This window comes from Carassius auratus, chromosome 26, assembly GCF_003368295.1.
Source record: "Carassius auratus strain Wakin chromosome 26, ASM336829v1, whole genome shotgun sequence".
Taxonomy (NCBI): Eukaryota; Metazoa; Chordata; class Actinopteri; order Cypriniformes; family Cyprinidae; genus Carassius; species Carassius auratus.
In genome coordinates, this window is record NC_039268.1 from 20,057,671 (window position 1) to 20,081,647 (window position 23,977).

General features: G+C 34.1%; 1 protein-coding gene across 3 annotated transcripts in view; it reads right to left on the reverse strand.

Annotated features, from left to right (window-relative positions):
* The window catches only part of LOC113044609 (runt-related transcription factor 1-like), a 53,641-nt gene extending 45,654 nt beyond the window's left edge, over positions 1-7,987 (reverse strand). For 2 of the 3 annotated variants that reach the window (XM_026204729.1, XM_026204725.1), the window contains exons 1-2: positions 7,192-7,987; positions 6,961-7,107 (exon numbers count right to left, since the gene is read on the reverse strand). In XM_026204729.1, coding sequence (XP_026060514.1) covers positions 6,961-7,107; positions 7,192-7,255 — 211 coding nt within the window. In that variant the 5' untranslated portion in view covers positions 7,256-7,987. The remainder of the gene's footprint in view (positions 1-6,960; positions 7,108-7,191) is intronic. The other variant, XM_026204728.1, reaches the window with a different exon arrangement.
* Between the last annotated feature and the right edge of the window lie 15,990 nt (positions 7,988-23,977).

Below are 23,977 nucleotides of genomic sequence, written 5' to 3' on the forward strand. Positions count from 1 at the left end.
CATACGCAGTGAGGCTTTCTTTTCCCTTCAGATATGAGTTATGAAACATCTCGTATTATTTGACACGTGTTCGGGCTCCCAAACTGATTTTGATCATGAAGTCTTCATTATGACGAACAGGACGGCTGTCTCCTGCAGATCGATGGCTGACCAATCAGCGGTTGATTTAATATGATGTGGTCAGCGAATCAATGTCTGGCCTCAAAATAATTATTGAAATGAAACTGGTGCGTGTTCGCAGCAAAGCAAACCTCCCTGGAGAAATACACATCTGACTTTTTTTAATTAATGTTAAAAATTGCAAGATATTACGGCAAGCATCATCCGATGCAGCAGTGAAATAAACACTGCTCTCGCTTCACAGAGTCAAATCTCCCGTAACCCGGCCTCTTTATCGACAAAAATACCGCTAAAAGCCATTTTCTCAAAATCTAAATGCACAGAATCTTTTACAATAAAATTGCATGAACCAAATTTTTCAACTGATATGAAAAATATTACAGGAAAAAAGTCTATATAGTATTTCCTAATGCTTTCCCTCACAATTAGCGTAAAATCATTTTACTGTTCAATCAAGTTTTCAATCAGTTTTGTACTTGGTGTTAGTAAAAAATAAAAATAAAAAAAATTATATATATATATATATATATATATATATATATATATATATATATATATATATATATATATATATATATATATATATATATATATATTTTAAGTAAGTACAGCATATTAATAAATAAATAAATAAATAAATATATATATATATATATATATATATATATATATATATATATATATAGCCATTTAAATAAAATGCTTAAAAATTTTACTGAAATTAAACTGAAAACATAATATAAAAATTGAATAGAATTAAAAATATTAACAGAAATCTAATTAGTATATCAATACTAAATACTAAATAATGATACTAAAATAACAATGTTATATACACAGATGAAATGAAACTCAAAAAAAAAATTCAAACATCTTGAAATATTTCTATAATAATAAAATGAAACAATGCTTTTCGAACATTAATGCAAATGCAAAATTAACATAATTAATCATGAAGTGTATAATTAGCATATTTTATGCTTTGGACTAACATTACGGAAAATATCTGCTGTTTTAATAAACTGTTAAAAAATATATTATTTAACGCTAATTAAAGTGGATATAGTTTTATGTTTAAGTAATTAAAAACAGATATTTTTGTTCACAATTTTGTCAACAGCATTTCCCAGAGACTTTCAGGAAGTAAAGTCCACCAGTGTCTGTGTTGTGTTCATGTCAGACGCCCTTCTCAAACAGGACAGTGTGTTTGAGCTTCTCTATCTCCTGCATTGATGACGCCGCTCAATACATTCCCATCATGCTTCTGTCGGACGCTGGGCTCGATTGCGAGCGGACGGCGGGTCTGTCCAGCAGACACGAGCTCAATATGACCAGCAGCTGCTCCGTGTGAAGAGAGCGGGGTCAGAAAACGCATTTCAGCACAGCGACACACCGGGGACCAAACTCAATATTAGCCAATCAGAGACGACTCCGTTATTGAGACGTCAGCAATTCATATCAGAACAGGGCTCTTTAATACGGTTCAGGTATTACGAGGAGTCAGAAGCTCCACCAGAAAATAATAATAATAATAATAATAATAACAATAATTTAAAAAGCTAGTTACCAAGCCAACATTTTTATTTTTAAGACAACTGAAGTACTAAATGCTTAAATCTAACCAAATAAAAATTTATAATACAGACATAAAAACAAATAAAATTAAATAATTAAAACTAACCAATAAATAATACAGATATATATATATATATATATATATATAGCCTTAAAACAGCCATTAAAATTACTTAAACTTTAAAGAAAAAAAGAAAAAAGTTATATTTTGTTGACTATATTCAGTTTTTCAACATTAATGCAAATGACAAATTAGCGCAAAATTAACGAAGTGTCTAATTTGTATCTATTGCATAAAATAATGACTATTATTAGAATATTTAATGCTTAATAATTAACTATAATATAAATGATACAAAATAATACAAATATTTGTGATTTAATAAAATCTGAAATAAGTCTAATAAATATATATATATATATTTTTTTTACTATATTCATAATTTTAAACAACATTTTCATAAAGACAGAATTTCATAAAATGTCCAACAGAGAGTAAGTTGTGTTAACAGTTTCATCCACCTGTCTCAAACAGGAAAACAGGCCCGTAAAAAGCCTTTGGGAAGGTGCGGTGTTTCTCCAATCGGATGCACTGTTTCCTCTTATTGCAGACGTACTCTGGTAAATCAGGAGTTTACTTTGTGGTGGCTGGTGTGGTAAAGCAGCTAATTTATTGCAGGTGACCACATTCCCACAGCCCTGATACGGCCATCGCTCACATCCACACCTTCTCCTTCCGCTAAACCCTTGAAGTTCACCCCAGTGACCACAGGGACGCATGGGAGCGGGCAGCAGGAATTTATGACCCTGTGCAAGTCCCTCTGTGAATCTGCATGGACCAGGCGAAGCGGCTTCCTTCTCAGGTGCCTGTGGATGTAGATAACCAGAATCAGCGGAGGCCAGGCGGGAGACCGCTGGAACGACTGCAGGTCCACAGGAGCACAACGGGTCTCGAGAACCACCGTAAATCCATCTCTGTCCACAATCTCACCTCAGAGGGACAAAAGCAGCCTTGTGAAACTTTCAGTCACTGTTAGACACCCGAGAGATAAATGGAAAGAAACAGTGGCCAGGGTGCCAGACGGCACGGAGCAAGGAAACGGCAATAAAGGTGAAAGTGGCTTGACTTGAAGATAAAGAAACGTGCAGTTTTATACATTCAAACAGTTCCTCATCACCCTTCGACACAGACGTGCCACGGCCTACTGAAGTTAACCTTTAACCTCCACGCTGATCTAAGTCACGCACCGATGCACATTAAAGTGCATCCAGATATAACTTCTACTCCAATAAAGTTAAAACATGCATCGTCTACCAAAGCAAGCGTAACTTCAACTTGATCCGTCTCTAAACATGTGTTGATGCCACCTGTTTTAAAAACAAAGGGTAACACTTTAGTACAGGGTGCAGTTCTCACTTACAACTAGTTGCTTATTAGCATGCTTATTATTAACATACTGGCTTGCTTATAAAGTACATATAACACATGACATCAATAATACCCTAAACTTAACTACTTAACCTAACTACCTTATAAACTATTAATAAGCAGCAAATTAGGAGTTAATTGAGGCAAAAGTAATAGTTGATGGTGAGTATTTGACCTTTAAATAAAGTGTGACCAAACAAGGTAAATAAAATAAAAATTATCAGTATATCTTTCAAAAAAAATTAAAAATAAATAAAAAAATCTATTTCAGTATTTCTACTATTTGTTATGTTTATTTTATTTTTTTTTTTTTGTTGTTGCAATATTTAGGTATTTGTAACATTTACGAGTGCAAACATTATTATTTATTTGTACTAAAAGTAATACATACAATTTTTATTGCAGAAGCTGAATAAAAATATATTTTATTAATTTGCAAATTATTTTATAACGGGTCAAAATAAACAATCCTTGAACAAAACCTAAGTTATCTTAATTTATTTCAATAAATAAAGTCTGATTAATTAATTTGTAAATTTGTTAATTTTAATGAACTAGTTAAAATAAGAAAATAAATTAAACAAAATTAACTAAAAATTAACTAAAAATAAATAAATAAATATTTAGTTAATCAAATGCTGCTTTTATTGCACAAAAAAATTATATAATACTTAAAAACATTCTGGTCTAGTTGGATAGCTTTACATTTTGTTAGTAGCTTGTAATAAAATAAAAATAATAAATATTGTTTAGTTGATTGAAGCTTCAAATGTGCTTTAACTTTAAATCGAGTGTCTTGTAGCTTGACAATTTGCAGTTTCAAAGCAGCTTCCCCAACACTGCTAATGATGACGTCAAGCCAGAGTCTCAGAGCAAACTTCCCTTATTATTTACACACACACACACACACACACACCTTTCTGCGCCGACGTAAAGAATAAGCTCAAAGAGGGAACTTTCTTTGAGAACCATGAGCAAGTGCATGAATAGCGACTCCGATAGAGAGGGTGTGTGTGCATTAGATTTACACACACACCATCTGATAAACCGATACCACAGAGATACGGGGTAAATCCTCACACGTGTCTGTCAGCTCGTGCGCTGATAGTAAAGAAGAGAAATGTGTCTGCTAGATCAAAAAGGCCAAAAGCCTGCATAAGACTCCATGTGCATGCTTACATACGCTGACATGCTCTTCAGCTTTGCATATGCATAGTTCTTCCTTGATAAAGGCAAATGCAAATGAACCGTATGCAACAAACATTCTCATTTGATATAGAAATGTATATGCAAATATGACATGTGCACAAAGACATGCTAACAATGCGTCGATGTTCAGAAACACTCTCCAGTTCAGATAATAAGGGATCCGAGGAAACGTACATTGATGTAAAGTAGACTGCCAATGATACTGTAATGAGCTACTAGAATACAGTGAGCGATGGGTTAAATAATTCAAGATGAGAAAGAAGTGTAAAAGCACTGTTTAAATGTATAGTTGCCAAAAAACTGAGAGAGAACAGTTGATGTTTCTTCATCAGAACAGATCGGGCGAAAAGTGTAATTCAATCTCTTGCTCGTCACTGAAGTCCAAACAGATGATAAAAACATTATTTCTAAGAAACAAATCCATCATTAAGATGTGTTTAACTGAAGTAAGAGTCTATAATCCATAATAAAGCTTCCTCCAGTGAAAAAGTGCATCTCCTGATCTGTTTAAACACAGTTTGATCTGTGCAGACTTCTCTCCTGATTCAGACCAGAACACTTTTTCACTGGAGGAAGCGTTATTATGGATTATTTGAGTTAAAATCATCTTAATGCTGGATGTGTTTCAGGTTTTGTCTTCTCCAGATGTTCACTGATGGACTGGAGTGCTGTGGATTATTGGGATGTTTTTATCAGACTCTCATTCTGACGGCACCCATTCACTAGAGACACTGATGCAATGTTACATTTAACTCATTTACATCTTGGATGGCCTGGGGGCAAGTACATTTTTAGTGTACATCTCATTTTAAAACAAGGTACACGTTGAGCTGCACAAACAGACGCCTTGGGTTCAGCAACCCTTCCTCATTAATAGAATAAAGGTCGTTTATTTAGTTTCATGTGGTCTTGGCCTCGTCTTCGAGATGTTACATCGAGGCTGTTCACATGTGCTCAAGAACAAACATGCATCGGGTGCGACTGATTAACTTCCTGTGTTAACTGAAAGCGCTCGCATGCATCTACACGTATGTGTGCATGAGAAAGAGACAGTCAGGAAACTGAAATGAGACTTTCTCAAGAAGCGACTGAGAAAAAAAAAAAAAAAAAGCAACCATACCTCATGACCTCATTAACAACAGCTACAGAAACGATGCCACAGCATGAACGACAATACAAATGAGCGTTTGAAATGCACGTTTAAACAGTTAGAAGTGACTTATAAAGAGCACATTACCTCTGTGTGATGATCCGCTCAAGAGTTGCTAAACGAGTCAGTTTAACTATTACAGGGTGATTTCCATTCACCCTTCACTCAGTCATTTCAGTAGGAGAAAGAAACTAAAGCATCATCTTTGGGCTTCAGCTGTGAACTCAAACACATTTGAGAAACTTCACCGGCTTTAATCAGGAGGGAAAGTCCAGAGCTGTGCATTGAAACGATCTGTGTCTTACAAATAATAATAATTATTTAAAAAAAAAACAGAACTGAGATTAGGTCAAGAGTTGACTTCTTTACCATTGCTCTAAATTTGTTAACACAAATTAATTTGACTTCTTGAACTATTGAAGCAATAATATAAACATGTTAGTTTCACTCTGCACAACTTAAAACTCAAAGTTTGGCACAATGCAAGAATGCAAAAAAAGGTTTGCATGCAACAAAACTCTCAAGCAGTTTCCTTTCTCTAGCTTTTCAATAAGTAAACATCTAATAAGACATTCACTATGACCTTTAAACTATTGAAGTGATACTGAAAGTTAGGCAACAGGTTAGTTTCACTGCAAGACTCCCATAAAAACCCCAACTAACTAACTCTAAAACTCACAATGCAAGAACCGAAAAAGTTTTCAAACTCACTTTGCATGTGATCAAACCTTCTCTAGGGTTTTTCAACAAGGACACAATCCAAAAAGTCACATTCAATGCAACTTTCTTCTGGAGTTTAGCAACAGGTTAGTTTCACTGTGCAGGACTCCCGTAAAAGAAAAGCTATCTAACTCTAAAACATTGCATAATGCAAGAACCAACAAAGGTTTGCATGCACTAAAACTCTCATGCAGCTCCATCGCAAGCTTTTTCAAAAAGGAAAATCATTCAATACGACCGAAAGCCTTACTACGGCAGGTTAAGCAACAGGTTTGTTTCAATGTGCGAGAAAATAACGATAAAACCAATGCATGAACCGGAAAAAGTTTGCATGTGATAAAATCATGCAGTTTCCTTTCTCTAGCTTTTTTCAATAAGGACACGTCCAAAAAGGCTGTTATGCAAACGGGTCCGTTTCACTGTTGTGAGCTTTGCAACCAACTCTAAAACCCATGCACAAGAACACGAGAACTGAAAAAATTGGAAGCTCCCTTTCTGAAGCTTTGACGATGAGGAAACGTCCGAAACGGCGTGTTGGAGTCGGCCATGCATCGGCTGGTTGAATGAGGTTAACCAGTGAAGTACTCACTAACCCACAGACCTGTGGTTTTCAGATTCAGCCACAAGATTTCAGTACTCCACTGACACTGCAAACCAGCACCTCGGTGTCATCGCTTTGCTCAGACACCACATCGATGCGCGTCGGACGGCGATGAGAGACGGGTTGCACTGAAATCGCATCGCATCGGATACTCACCCCTGGAGAAGCATGATTGGTACGACTGGAAGTTTTCGAAGATGCTGTTGGAGGCCATGGCGAGCGACTGCTTCTCCTCGTCTTCGTCCGAATCCAACTCTTCCAACTTGATTTGCTCCCGAATTTTGAAGGGCTCCCGGCTCGGCCCTGCAAAGAGCAAAAGAATAGGTCCGTGATGATGACATGCCAGAGGCTTCGTTCAATCGCCCTCCGCGTTCCCAAAAAACACACCCTGAAACCCATGGTCGCCCTGCGCCGGTCCAGCGAGGCGGTTCTGTCCTTGGATTCTGTGCATGCTTCACCGACACGGCAGATTGCGATCGGCGGTCAGCCTGTGGTTGACTGATGCTTACCCTTGTGCAAAAGAGCCGGAGCGCAAACGCAGCACTGTGGTTTTTTTCGGCGATCTGGCTGATTCACACGCTGACATCAACACGTTTTCTCCCTCCCCCTCTCGCTCTCGAGTCCCTCTCGTCTATCTTTATCTCGCTGTTTTCTGGTGCCTAGAGAGCCGTGACCGGTCGCAGACTTGGTTTGTGGTTGTGGCGGCCCACAGAAAGCTTCTCCCTCAGTCAGGCAACAAGTTTAACTGTTCCCCACAACTGAAAAAAAAAAAAAGCATCCGAGCACCATTGGGCCGTTTAGGTCACATGCTCTAACAAATATAATTCTGGCTCTTTTCTGCACAGGTTTTGTGGCACTCGGGCCGGTCTACCAAACCTCCACCTGTCCACATTTGCTTGAAAAGGAGGAAATAGATGTGGTCTGTTTTAATTGTTAAGAGCGTGCGAGTGGAACAGAGGGGGGTTGAGAGTGAGTAGGTGAGAACACAGCAGCGTTTAACAGTCAATGCATGTGTGTGTGTGTGTGTGTGTGTGTGTACGAGAGCGAGGCGAGTCACGCTGCATAAGTTAAAGCATGCAAATCCATCCCCAACAGAGGACACAATTACTCCTGTGTCTCAGACGCCATAAAGGCGCTGCAGATCGTCAGAATTTACATGGAGCCCTTCGTATCTGTCTCATCTGCTGATTCTGCAAGACAAATAGAAAATAAAATACAGTATTTACTGGCAATGAACTTCCACATTCTGATCAGGTTTGGTGTAAAAAAAATGCAATATCCAATTAGATTTATGTATAAAACACACATAGAATATAAAAACACATTTGAGACATCATAAATGGCATTTATTCACACAAAAAAATGTAAATAAAAAATAGAAAAAAAAACTTTCAATGCCATATAATTTTAGGGGTTACATTTTCTTGCTTTTTAGCATCTGAATTGAAAAAGTAAAAAAAAAAAAAATATCATATTTGATGTTTTTCATGTTAAATTGTGCCTCACAGATGATTTCAACTTGTTGATTCTGCAAAAAAAAAAACACAGATAACAAAATACAGTGTGCATATTTATTTTGATAATGCATCATTTGCATATTGCAAATTTAAATAGCTTCCCAGAAAAAGTTTGTGATTATTTATATGTATATATCATTTTTTTTAATATGATTATTTGTATTAATGCATGTAGCAGACGCTAAATTCACAGTGTAAATTATCATTATTATTATTATCATTTTAGAATTATGGATAAGAAGATCTCATACTAATAAAAATATAGTTTAGCCCCAATAAATGTCAATGCACTAAAAACCAAAATATTTAAATAAAACATTTTTATTTTGGTTTTTAGTGCATTGACATTTATTGGGGCTTAGATATATTTTTATTTAGTATGAGATCTTCTTATCCATAATTCTAAAAAACACCTAGAGTTGTGTTTTTATTGGCAATTTAATGGCATATCTGATATGCAACTAAAGTGAAGATTAAATATATTTGATACATTTTGATAATTACTTCTCATATTTCAAGCTATGCATGATTATGATTAAATGATTGCCGTTGCACCTGCTTTAATATTAATCTTATTTACAGTATGTGTTTTTCATTTTATACTCTATGCATATACATTATACATTTAATTCCAACCGGTTGATTTTGCAAATAAAACTGTAAACTAACTTACAATAAACCGGTTTAAAATCTTCAGTATATATAACCAGATTTATTAGAAAAGACAATTCATGCACAGCAATTAATTGCTTTATAAAACAAAATATCGAATCAATTTGCTCCATAGATGTAATCCGCTTTGTTGAAATTCTAATGCAATGCGATTTATATATTTGTAAGTGGAACCCAAGCAAATACTTTAACTTTACGCAACACACATGCAATTAAAGTGAAAATCAAACGGCATATGACACATGCATTATTTTAAAAGTGAATTGCATAAACATTTTCCCTTTGCATCATCATTGCATTACCTGCTTCAAATCGTAGACTTGCATGGTACCTTTGAATCTGTTGATTCTGCATGAGAGACAACACAATATCAACTATTAACAGCATAACATCAATAATAGCAGCAGTATATTTTCCTTATACGAACCGTCCGAATGAAATCATCATTATGCGTTATGATGCCGGGTCTCGACATAATTGCATGCCTCATTACCGTCTCACCTGCCCTTAATAAAGGCATTGCATTACACGACCAAGTGTCGCACAAGCCTCCTGCCCATTAGGACGTTTCATTTCGTCTAAGGAACACCATGCTCACATGACTCAAAACGCCCCTTGCATCCCCTCAAGCCCCTATTATCTGCTCGCCACACACCTGCGTCCACCTCCAGGTAAGACGGCCCCAAATTGGCACATGTGCACCTGCAGCACGCCTCCAGCACATGCCAAACACACCCACACCTGTGTCCCGGCTCCACCGTTTGGACGGGAGGTTTGGGAGCAGATGCTGTCCCTCCCGACCCAGAGTCAGATTTCAGAAGAGCACGCAGACACGCTTCCACAGACGTCAGTGCTATACAATCCCTGCTTGATAAAGCTGAAGCCGTCGAGGGATTCCAGTTTGAATTTCGAATTTTAGAACACGAAAAATAAAGGTTCCAAAAATGCTTTGAACTGCAGAGTCAACGGTTTTTTTTGGTGTGATATTTGTTAATGTGCAAAGTTAAAATGCAATGCAAAGGCAGGGATAGATTCCATTTGGGAATATTTGGGAATCAAGATCCATGATTCCAGACCTTGAACCAACATAATGTTAAAGAACTGGAACTGGTTTTCGTAAAGGAGGTGGTTTACGAAACATCTTCTTGAGAAAGAAGCTAATACACTTCATACAGTTTCTAAAAAATTCTTGAAAAAGTTTACAAAATCTTTTTTTTTTTTTTTTTAAGGTTAATCAGCTTATAGATACCACCATACTTAGTTATAAATAATTGCAAACTTTTTATCTTTTTTTTTTGTATTGGAAAGTAATTTAAATATGCAATATGCAAATGATGCATTATCAAAAATAAATATGCATTGTAATGCATACATTTTCAAAACTAAATCTGATCATTGGATGAACCCAAGCTGAAAAGTCTTCTTTTATTTTGTTGACGTATTAAAGATTTCTCTTTTTATCACTTCATGAATCAGTAAATACGGTCAATAATTTTATTCCTAAGTACTTTTTGTGAATGTGGCCCCAAAAGAGGATTCTTTGTTCAGTCTAAAGCTAAGGAACCTGAAACGGTCCAGGGTTCTGTGTTCTTGATGTGCTTCAGAACTGTGCGTGGTGCGTAGGAGGGCTGTCTATCTGTTATTTATTTATTGTATTTGATGTCTGGGACGCACAGCTGTCCTACACACACATCTCCTGCTGTCTTCCCACGACAAACACATCCTCATCCCTGAGAAAAACACTCCTCGCTGCATCCTGGATGTCCATCGAAACACAGAACGAGAGAATCTGAAAGAGTAGATGAGTTTTAAATTGTGCATAACACACTATACTTCATATATTTTCATGCTTTCATGCTTGCACTTGTCACTGATGAACACTGATAATGGTTAAACAGTTATAGTCAATTTAAGAAAGTTATTGCAATGCAAAAACATATTTAAAAAATACTGAAAACATTTTATATCCTCTATTTAATAAATAAACAAATCAATAAATATTCTTCAGAATTTTAAAATATATGCAACACGTTATTTTATTGTTGTTCTTTTTTATTTTTTAACATTTATGCTGATTTAAGTAATAAAAATATAATGTGTCCAGATAGAATGATTCAGAATTATGAGAACTGAATGCAATTCATTAATGAGAATTATAAAATAAACTAAAATGTAACACATCTGCACTATAAATAATAGATAAATATTAGTATAATACTTATTATTAGTTTGAAGTTTTAAATAAAACAGAGATCACTGGAGTACGTTCCACAATAAAATAATACTTCAAACTATTTTGTTCAATGTGTTACTTTTGACAAATCATGACATTTTTCTAACCATTTCTGAGTTTTGATAATCAGAGGCACATTACAGTGAATAGAAAATCATGCATTTAATAGTTCCTCATAATTTCTCAACAAAATATTTTTCCTACAGATTTTTCTCACAACTGCTTCATTGTCTGTGGTTTGGGTGAGGAGATAAAACCAGGGACTTTCCTTGCATATTTAGTTCTGTCGATGTCTCTGTAGATAAAGACTCGAGTCATGATGAATATAATCATTAAACCCTGAGTCACTGCATGCTCTCCTCCTTAATGTTAGAGATTTGATTTAACCACTTACTGCAAATAAGAGTAAGATATTTTAAGTGGAACCAAGTAATACATATCTGCTCAAAGATATCTGCTTTTTTAAAGAGGTCTCACCAAGGATGCATTTATTTGATCAAAAATACAGTAAAAATTCGGAAATATTTTTACTATTTAAAATACCTGTTTTCTATGTGAATGCATGTTAGAGTCTAATGTATTTCTGTGATGCTCCGCTGTATTTTGACCATCATTCCTCCAGTCTTCAGTGTCACATGATCTTCAGAAATCATGAAAATATGATGATTTACTGCTCAAGAAACATTTCTGATTATTATCAGTGTTGAACACAGTCGTGCTGCACAATAGTTTTGTGGAAACTGTGATTTTTCAGGATCTTTGGTAAAACAAATGTATTAATTTATTAAAAAATAATCCGGACGATGATGCGTGTGTTAAAAATAGTTAAGAAATGTCATGCAATCAGTAAACACTACAAGATATTCCTGAAACACAGCTGGTTGTGAGAAGAAAAAAAGAAGAGAGGGAGAGAGAGAAACAGAGAGAGAGAGAGAGGGAGAGAGAGAGAGAGAGAGAGAGAGAGAGAGAGAGAGAGAGACTATGGCATTTAACCATGACCTCAGTATAGAGTGATAAAAATCTGTTTATTTTGGGATTTTATCTTCACTACTGCTGAAAACACTAAAAAAAACAAACTGAGGGATTGGAATGGTTACACACACACACACACACACACACACACACACTGAGAGTGAACGTAATGGGGAAAACATCTCAGCACCTGACTGTGATGTGGTTTAACAGAGCATGACAGGAATCTCCAGCTAATAAAACATGAAGCATAAGTCACTCAAAAGTGCTTTAATGTCATTTTTTTATCAGTCTCTTTTAATCAGCTGGGTTTTTTTAATCAATGAAGTTAGTTCTTCTGAAGTTCACACATCTGTCCTTGCAGAGGAACCAAAATCACTAGAACATGATCCATGAAGCACAAACCAACATGATACTGCTGTTTTTTTTTTTTTTTTTTATCTTTCCGTACAATAAATGACACTTGATTTGATTATTTATTTCAAATAAAATGACATTCAGAGATAAATTACTATGATTTAAGTGTTTACATTTAACAATACATTTGCAATTCAGAAAAAAAATCTGAATCTGAGATTGAAAGTCGGAATTGTATTTTTATTTTTTTTATTGTGTGAAAAAAATTGTGATATATATATATATATATATATATATATATATATATATATATATATATATATATATATATATATATATATATATATATATATATATATATAAAAGCCTGATTTTGTGATATAAACTTTGGGTTGCAAGAAAAAGTGTCACAAATTTGAAAAAGTCAGAAATTTTAAAAAAAGTGAGATAAAATGTTCATTTTTTTGTTTGACAGTAACAAAACTTCAAATAAAAATAGTTCAGAACAACTTCTGAGAAAAAAGCCAGAATTTCAAGACATATAAACAGAATTATAGAGATAATGAACATGCAATTCCATTGAAAAGTCTGATGTGACAAAAACAAAAAATGATAATAGTTGCGAGATGTAAACATGAAATTGCTAGAAAAACAGTCTGAATGGCTTTCAGCCCGTTGTATTTCTGTAGAGCTGCAGGAGGTCGATTCTGTGACCGATTACCTTAACAAGTGTGTGTGTGTGTGTGTGTGTGTGTGTGTGTGTGTGAGCAAACATGACAACGACAGAATGAAAGATTAAAGACAACAGAAACAGTGCATATCTTTGTGTATGTTAGTATTACGGTAATGTTCATAACTGCCGTAGTTTGGCACTGATCCCAGCAGACAGTGAAACATGACTCCAGGTGAAGCAACAGAAAGACAAAGACAACAGCAGCGCTTTGATCCACAAACATCCACGAGCATTTCTGACCACTGACCCATCAACATGTAATCAAACACACACACACACACACACACACACACACACACACAGTGCGCTTCATTCCTGAAAGGAAGAATGATATCATTACACGTGAGGCGTTTAACCCAGACAGGATTATATTTAGTTAACTAGTTTTCATTAAATTGTATGCAGTTTTAGAGTTTTTGAGTCATATTTAAAAGAAACTGAATTAAAATAAAAAAAAATATGATATGTTTTATTATACATAAACTTAATTACATCTTTCTTTTGTTTTGTGATTTACATAAACGTACAAATATACAGAGATTTAAAGCAAGTGCAAAGCAATTCACAAACCACAAATGCATGAAAAAATGCCATAATGCAAACAATTTTATGGAAAACTAAACAATCACACATATTTATGTTACAGTAACTGCAAGTTTTAAAAAATTAATAATAATAATTCTAAGTTTCATTTAAAGATGGAGTTTAAAAATACTAGGACTAAAACTGAAATAATATGTAATGAAAACTAAATAGATGCATGAAAAAATTCATGAATTATTATTTTTAAATTAAGATGAAAATAAATAAAAAATACAAATTAATCCTATAACATTATATTGATGATAGTAAAATAATATTGCTTTAAACTGATTAATTCTAACAACTCTTCAGAAATGAATCCGATTCAGTAATTCAGTTTCTGATGCACACAGATGGAAATATTAGCATGTGTTGAATTAATATTTGACTCTATTTACTTTTTCTGAGTGACTTTTTGGCTTCATCACGTTTCATCAAAATAAAACTTTCAGTCACTTCAGCAGTCACACTTACACATCACGTCCAATCGTCACGATATTGTCTTTTCAAACACACAGTTCAGTCTGTGTGTGTGTGTGTGTGTGTGTGTGTGTGTTTGTGATGTCGGTGATGAGCGATCACTGAGCCACGCTGGAGCAGATGTGTGTGATGAGACACTGAATCTCTGAAACATCACTGGTGCTTTCAAACACAATCACAGATGACTTTGTGTGTGTTTTTCACAGAAGGGTTTGACTGAAAGAATGTTGTTTAACGTCTGTTCGACTGTGTGTGTGTGTGTGTGTGTGTGTGTGTGTTAGAGCAGCGGTTGAGTATACACTCGAGTTTCACTAAGTGTACGTGAGGGACGACACTAAATCGAGAAGCTCGCAGACAGATGTGAATATTTTCACACACATTTCTCATCGTTCCAGTAAATGTATATAGCAAATGACTCACCACACACTCCCTACAAAACACACACACACACACACACACACAGGAGAGACTTGAACACCTGGTCTGATTTAGTCCGAAAAAGCACCAAAGAGTAAGACTGAATTACTATGATTATATGAAGATGCATCACGCTCACACAAGGATGCAAGTACAATTTTAAGAATAATTAAACATGAAAAATCTGAAACTAAAGATTGGGGTCGGTAAGATTTGATTATGTTTTGAAAGAAGTCTCTCCTCCTGCGTTTATCTGATCAAAAATACAGTGAAATACTTTTACAGTTTAAAATAATAACTGTGCAATATTTGAATATATTTACAGTTCTGTCACTTTTGATCAATTGAATGCATCCTTGCTGAATAAAAGCATTATTACTTTTTGTTAAGCACATTTTGTAGTTATGGAAGCTTGTTTCAGCCATGGTTGGCTAAGCATTTATGTGAAATATTGCGAAGTAATATGCGAAGTAATAATAACACAAAAACTGACACTTCAAATCAACATAAAAAAAAAAAATTCTAAAACTTTACAAAAAGTTGTTTTTGAGAATGTCTATATATATATAAACAACTTAAAAAACTAGTATTTAAAACTAGTTAGAAAAAACTCAATATTTCAGTGTGACAAGATATAAACTAAATTCTGTGCAAAAAAAATCATAAAGTCAGAATTGTACGTTTTAAACTCTCTAGAGTCTCTAAGACTCCTATTCACCCTCTATTCCCATTTTAATTCCCCCAAAAATAAATGCAAAAGATCCCCAAGCTGCAGCTAATAATCCCAACAATCTCTGCTCATTACAAAGGCTTTGAGAAACTCATCTCAGTTAAACTGAATCTATCTTCATGATCGATTCACACACCCCCAGCCCATCTTCTGCTCAGCGCTGCAGCCGGCAGTAATTAATGGACTGAGTGTTATCGATGGCGTTTAATCTGCTAATTAGTCGAGGATACGAGGCAAATGGCGTGACAGAGGGTTCTGACCCCTCTTCTGTATGTCATCCCATCACACAGCCGTGCACCAACTACTGCGAGAGCACACAGCGCTGACACACACTCGCCAGCCGCTAATTACAAGATGCTACACAAAAAAACCAATACCAACAAAACTCTACAAGTTTACATATTAGAAGGAAACTTTCCAAATATTAACAAGTTAAAAAATATATTATATTGCTCAATAGTTGCTGATTTTACCGTCATGGGTTAGCTAATGAATATTACTTTTTGAGTGAACATTGCTGAAATTATTAACAAATAATGCTTTTATCACTTTGGTGTTGAAAGGACTTGTAATTTTATTTTTTAAATGTATTGAATAAATGTTTTAATTGTTTATTCATCTGTTTAATTCAATGCTCAGGTTTTGTTGTTGTTATGAGAACATTTACAGTACATGCAATTGATTTATTATCTAATTTTATTTGTTTATTAAATCTAAAAAACGAATCTGAGAACCAAAATTCTCACTTTGATCTGCATTTAACTTCCCTGCTGCCTAGAAGAAACAACTATGCAATTAGAAATATCTTACTTGACTTATTAATTCGTTTATTTTAATTATTAATTCGCTTTCTTAGTTTTTTTTTTTTTCGCCTCTGTTTTTAATGGACTTCCTAAAGTATCTTCCTCCGCTAATAAAGGCTGTAAATCGTCCATTAATGTTTTACGAATCCTGCCGTTTGCAGCCGTCTTCTGCGTTAGCGGTCACTAAAGAGTTAACGAGTGATGGTAACGAGTTAGAGGGTCGTGTTGATAACGCTTTAAAGCCGAACGCTGATGAAGAGGATGGATCTGTTGCTCTCTGGACGCAGCGGTCAGATCCATCGGGGGCCGTCCGATCGTTAACTCCTCGTTAGGAGGAAACGTTAGCGACCCCTAACAGCCCCACTGCAGCATGGGTAAAAACAGAGAGGAGATGAACTGTGCTGCTAATAAAACATTATTGTTTAGTTAATATATTATACCACTTTCCACAACAGGCTACAAAATATGAGCTGAAACTCTTCTTTTTCAGCAGATCATCAGACATTTCTTATTACTTATGTTATTATTAAATATATTTTCAATAAATAAAAAAAGCATTTATCTGATCAGTTATTTTATCATTATTCCTTACAGTAACTCTGTTGAATGCAACATGCAACAAAAAAAAAAAAAAATCATCATTCTTACAGTAAGTTTGTTGAATGCAATGTGAAAAATTTGGATTTAATTAAAATGATAATTTTTTCTTATTTTGTAATGTAAATCAATGAATTGAACATGAATTCAAGAGTTCAAGTAACTGAATATGATTGCAATGGTTATGACACCGCTATATGATATATATATATTTTTGGCAAGATCTCCTTAGTTATGGGACAGGCCAAAATCTACATTTTTATTCTGCTAAATTTAAAATAAATCTAAAATAAAATAAAATAAAATAAAATAAAATGTACAAGTTTTCACAACAAAAACATATAAACAAATAAATGTAATGTAATTACATTATATTTACAACAAAAAAACGAGCATGAGATCATTTTAAATAAGCATAAGACGAAATAAACGAATAATGAAATTAGTTTAAAACAAAAACAATTAAACAAATAAAAACGAAGTCATAAGTAAATAAAGTTTATTTAAAAGTTAAAAATGTGACATTTAAAAGTTCTCAAAAACATGATCATTAGGTTAAACGTAAAAAGAAAAAATAAATAAATACAATAAAATTAAATAAAAAAATTCTCACCAAAAACAAGATAATTTTTTACTTCTTTTCACACAGAAAAGAAAAAGCAATGTAAGAAAGTTATTATGAATAGAGTGTAAGAGTCTTAATATATATATATATATATATATATAATTTTTTTTGCTCTTGGGCTGATCCACAAGGGGCCAATTATCTGCTTTCCCCTCGTCAAGCCCTCTGACCCCACACTCACAAACCCTCTCCACATGCTGTCATCACCTAATAAGCACTTCTGCTTATTTATATTCCTCTAAAGTAAGTTTGTTGGTTTACATTTCACAACAAACCGAGCAAGTTCATATTAGCGTTACTCACAGCTTCAACGCTACTCAACTGAAGATGTGTTTGCATGTTTGTGTTAAAGTTTTTCTAAATTTAGACGCATCGCAAGTTACAACGATCGCACCCCTCGACCTCCAGTCATTAGAGCCGCGGTTCAGTGGTTTAGACGGGGTCAAAGGTCGCTGGCCTTGACACTGGAGCCTCTGGCCTGGTTGTAGCTGGTAAAGACCCCACACACACACCACATCTTAAAGTTAAACCACCAGATTGTTAAAAAGCGTTGGGTTTTTCCTCATGAACACAGTTCGAGGTCACGTCTGTGTCACGATGGTGGTTGAGTTGTGAAACGAGAAGTTAACACAAACGAGTGACCACAGCTTCAGAGGTCGTTCTGAGGTCCTGACCTCTGACTGATGCATGAGGTTTAAGGATCACTCTCAGAAAAAAGATACGAAGAGTTGTCATTGGGGCGGCACTTTTTCAAAAGCCACACCTTTGTACCTTATTTAACTTAAAACAGGTACGTATTAGTACCGAAAGTGTACATCCCTTATGAAACTAAAATATATAGCAGTATATTTGGCATATATTCTTATATATGAGATTTAATATTTATGTTTTCCAATATACTGCAATATTTTGAAAGTGGCAATCATTTGTATATTTTGCAATATTTTATATAATATATGTATGATCAATATATTATTCAATGTATTCAAATATATAATATATTAGAAAATAAAAAGGGAAAATAATATATTACAAATTTTAAGAAATATATTGGTAAATATATTTTCCTTTCGTAAGGGATATCAGTACATAAATGGTACATATTAGTAGTTAAAAAAAATAAATAAAAAAAAACATCTTTCCTGTCACTTTTAACCCATTTAATGAACACCTACTAACAAAAAAATGCTTTTAAAAAAATACGAATTAATTTTTTGGAACGGTTCATTGTTTTTAAAACAAACAAACAAACAAACAAAAATATATAGATAATCTTGCATGTAAAACCAAAAATGAATGGAGTACATTTTACATTAAAATAATATTTAATCTTTTTCTATTTCAGAATTTTATGTTTAATTCAAAGTGTTTCTTTGTTTCCTTTTTTTTGTCAAATTTGCTCACATTTTTGTTTTTGCAACATGATTTCCTTTCACTTTAACTAAATGTACTATTTTATTGCAAATTATTTTATTATTATTATTATTGCTATTATTATTAAATATACAAATGTACTAAATGCATTCAGAGCTTGTTTAACTCTAAAATCATTTTAATTTCAACTAACCCAGTTATGTTGATATAAAGGCTGTGTATTAATGCGGTAAAAAGACGCTGTTTGCTCTTCTTGAGCCACCTGTTTTATCTCTCGCCAACTTTCTCTCTAGAAGATCAAAGATGTTAATTACGGAGTGGCTGGCACACACACACACACACACACACACTCGCAGTGAACAGGCCAGCCGTGACACTTGATCATGCACATGGTAATTACAGCACGCCTCACACTACTGACACATGATCACCACGCTGTCAAAGGCGGCCTAATTACAGCTCACGCTCACACACACGCTCGCAGACAATCACACAAACGCCAGCTATAGGTTAATTACAGACAGACGTGCCTCCAAGCACACTGTAAAGTGAGCTAATGAAGCAGTTAGCAGGTGTGCAGGATCATGTTCGAGGAGACGGAAGCTGACGTCACTGAGATCTGCTCAATATGTGCAGTAATACACGGATGATGCTGCAGCTACTGTTTCATAGGAGTTTATGAGTTTATTTCAGGTAGACTTTCACTTCAAACCTGCTTCAAAGAGTCCCAATCAAACTTTTCAGTCTCAAATTATGAAATCAATCACAAAAACTAACTTTTTTCAATCTTAAAATCTGAAATCCATCATAAATTAGACTTTGTTTCCAAGAGTCCCAAGGTGTTAAAATGAAATTAAGCACAGATATATATATATATATATATATATATATATATATATATATATATATATATATATATATATATATATATATATATATATATATATATATATATATTTTTTTTTTTTTTTTTTTTTTTTTTTTTTATTTATATTTTTTTATTGAATTCATCCATCAATTCATCAACTTTTCCGCTCAAGAGTTTTAAATGTAAAATATGAAATCCATCATAAAGTGCACTGTTAAAATATGAAATTCATCTTAATGTTTAAAGTTTTTCAAGCGTTTCAATCTAAAATAATTAAATTGGCCATCAATCCAAACTTTTTCAAAAGTAGCAATGTTAACATTTTAAATTCATCATCATTTCAAACTTCCAAGAATTTACATCTTTAAACACAAAATCAATAAAATGGATTGGAAATAAGTTCCCATGTTAAAATATGAAATTTACATTTCCTCTTAAAATATGAAAACCATCATAAAAGAAAAAAGAGGGGAAAACAATTAGTTACTAAAGTAGAGAATAAAATCCATAAGAAATTCAAACTTTCAAACCAATAAAGAATTCTATCATAAATTGCTACTTTTCAATCTTAAAATATGAAATCCATTGTTATATTAAACTTTCAGATAAGCTTTGAATTTACCGCAAACTCAATTTTGTTCACTAGTTTTTTTTTTTGTTTTTTTTTTTGTGTTTGTTTTTTTATTACTGTACATAAAATACTTCTTAAATATTTAAATAAAGAGTAAGAATGCACATGCAGACTTTTTTTTTTATACATAGAGTTTGAAAATTGTGAAAAGATGCAGAATGCCTCTGATCTGTCAAGGTATGATAAAACAGTGCATGGTCCAACATGAAACACTTCCAGCAGTAGCATGCCATGGCCTGTTGTACAGTGTCCTGTTTCACACATCTAGCCTCAGCAGTGAGCAGACAGCTCTGTTCCCGCTCTTATTAACGGGTTACAGCATTCACACCACATGTGTAAGCAACGCATGGCTAGTTTCACTGTCCTCACATGCTAACACCAACTGTTCCTTTGCATCCGTAATCCCATGAAATCAACTTCCCACTAAGAACACAGCCACAGACGGAGAGTCTATTTCAGAAACTTCAGTCTAACTTCACTTACATCAACTTCAATTATAGAGCTGCTCTGAAAAATAAAAGGCTGTTGGAAGAAAGAGAGATAAAAGAGACTGAATAAAAAGAAGCAGCACTTTGTGAGACAGAGCGCTGATGTCCATAACAGAGAGAACGGAGCGTGGACTGATGGGTTTACCGGCACCAGGAATTACCCAGAAGTCATCAGGGTTCCATTTGGATGGAAATTAATTCTACACAAATTTACACTTGTGCCTCTTACAGTGTTATTTTAATATTATTTATATAACATTTTTCATATTTCCTATATTATTTTTATGAGTCAAAAATAAAAATATGTATTTTTTATAATTCTAACTTTATTCAAATTAAAATATGAAATCCATTATAAATGCCAAAAATAATTTAAGTATGATTTAGAATTGTCTAATTGTTGCTTATTTTATAATTTAATTCAGCTGTATTTCAATTAGCAATAGTATTTTAGTTTTGCTTGTATAATATTAATATTATCTTTATTAACTTCACAAAAAAGTATTCTTTTATCAAGATTTTATCTTTGAAATTCACCATAAATTTAACTTTTTTCAAGAGTTTATATATATATTTTTTATGTTATCATTTTATTAATAAAACTATTTTTTAGCTAACAATAACAACACTGGTCTATTACTACAGATGTCAGACTTTTCTCCTCTAAACGGAGACAGATGATGGGAATCTGAGAAGACAGTGTGGAGTCTCTCGCTTTGCTTCATTATTGATAAGTAAAGTAAGTAAGCCATGACTTTACTGATCTCAGATCTGACGTTGATCTGGTCTGAGATCAGCGGTGGCTTGTGGTGGAAGTGGTTGCCCGTGATGGCAAAGAGGACAAAGGCGAACAATGTCTGTGGCTGTTGTACTATGATGAAATCCACGATTTCACAACACACACACACACACACACACACACACACAGCGCTCCTGACCACAAGTTCCCATGAAGCTCAGCCACAGACAAATATTATATCTTTCAAATATCAATCAATGTGAAACAAATCATAACAACCACACTATTACATATTAGCATCAACTGCCTAGTGAACTTCCTGCTGTCGCTGTCTACATAGGCAGCTGACTTCTAGGACAGCATACCATCTTAAATATAATATCATAAGAGACTGATTTGAAGAGCAACAGTAATGCATATCTACATACTCTAACCTCAAACACTTCAGTATGGTTGCTGCTTTAAATGTTATACTGCACAAGTCATTTCAGTTTAAATTATATTGAAGTGATCTTGAAAATCGAGTTGAATCTGGTTTAACTTAAAAATTAGGTAAAAAAAAAAAGAAAAGAGAATCATTTGCAAATAAATTCTGCATAAAATATTGGATCAATTTTTTTTTTTTTTTTTGAGGTGGCACTAATTTCTGTGCCTCTAGCATCACCAAATGGACTGCAAAAATAAAAATATCTATGCCTAATTTTTTTTATTATATTTTTGAATTGCATATAAAAAGTCCATGCATTAGGAAAACGAATAAAGTTAATATGAAGCATATATTTGTTCATAAATGAAGCAGGTAAGAAACTGTCAGATATGTTGGACCATAATAATTTAGTTTTCTTTTCATAGTCCCTTGTTAAAAATGGTAAATAAATTTGGTAATTGTACATTATAACCATTATTACTCATTGCTGTGGTCTGTTATCAATTGCAGTCTTGTGAAAGCCATTTTCTTCTTGTATGGCATGACTTGAGCAGACTGACCTCAGCTCAGTTTTAGGGCAGATCTCCTGTAGAGGACTGACCTGAGATCAGCTGCAGGGTGTGTGTTTTGCATAGGAGTGGCTTCTGATATGAGACTGCTGGAAAGAGGAACTCAGCTATTTCACCGCAACTGAAAAGAGAAGTTAGCAGAGGAATAGATGGAAAAAAAAAAACATGACGACAACAATATACGTTAAAGATGAAGAATGTTAAAATACTTCCTGTATCAAACCTGTTAAATATGCAGAGCCAACTGTTAGTCAATACTGAAATACAAACCATGGCTTCTGTTCGTTGGAGCATCTTGAGAAGGGAAACTTCAGGGCTAAATTTAAGATTTATGTTTTTGAATTGCATGGTTTTAACATCACAGCACCTACAGCATGTGACAGAATTTAGCATTTTTGGAGCTTTGGTGTGCAGGCATTAATATTATTATTAAAAAAATATTTTTTTGCCAGTGATGTGCATGATTTTATTTTGTTTTTGCATAGTTTTCAAAAGAGACAGTGGATATATTTATTGATTTAGTGTATATTGCTGCTGCCACAGAGATCTAAAATAAACAAGCGATTTATTTCCCAGCTGTTTACCTTCACAGACATAACAGACTGTTTTTGCATCTCGTGTGTGTTTTTAACGTAAACTTGTGTGACGCTTGACAGCCGCTTTCTGTCCGTGTGCTCTCAGAAAACCATACATCAGAAGATTAAACACATGTGGTTTAAAACACATGATTCCAGCGCCATAAACATTATAATCAGAACCAAAACAGAGGTCCGAGCTGTAATGATGCTCATTTGTAATGATGCTCAGGCTCATTTGCATTTAAAGAAACAGGCACGAAAACAGCGTGTTTCTGCTTCCGAAACAGGCATTTTCTAAATTACATGATTAACGATCTGTGGAGTATTTTGAGCTGAAACTTCACAGACACATTCTGGGGACACCAGAGACTTATATTATATGCAGGTGCATCTCAATAAATTAGAATGTTGTGGAAAAGTTCATTTATTTCAGAAATTCAACTCAATTTGTGAAACTTTCGTATTAAATAAATTCAGTGCACACAGACTGAAGCAGTTTAAGTCTTTGTTTTTTTTAATTGTGATGATTTTGGCTCAAATTTAACTGAAACCCACCAAGATATCAGAATATGATGTCATGCCAATCAGCTAATCAACTCAAAACCCCTGCAAAGGTTTCCCGAGCCTTCAAAATGGTCTCTCAGTTTGGTTCACTGGGCTACACAATCATGGGGAAGACTGCTGATCTGACAGTTGTCCAGAAGACGATCATTGACACCCTTCACATGGAGCCACAAACATTCTTTGCCGAAGAAGTTGGCTGTTCACAGAGTGCTGTATC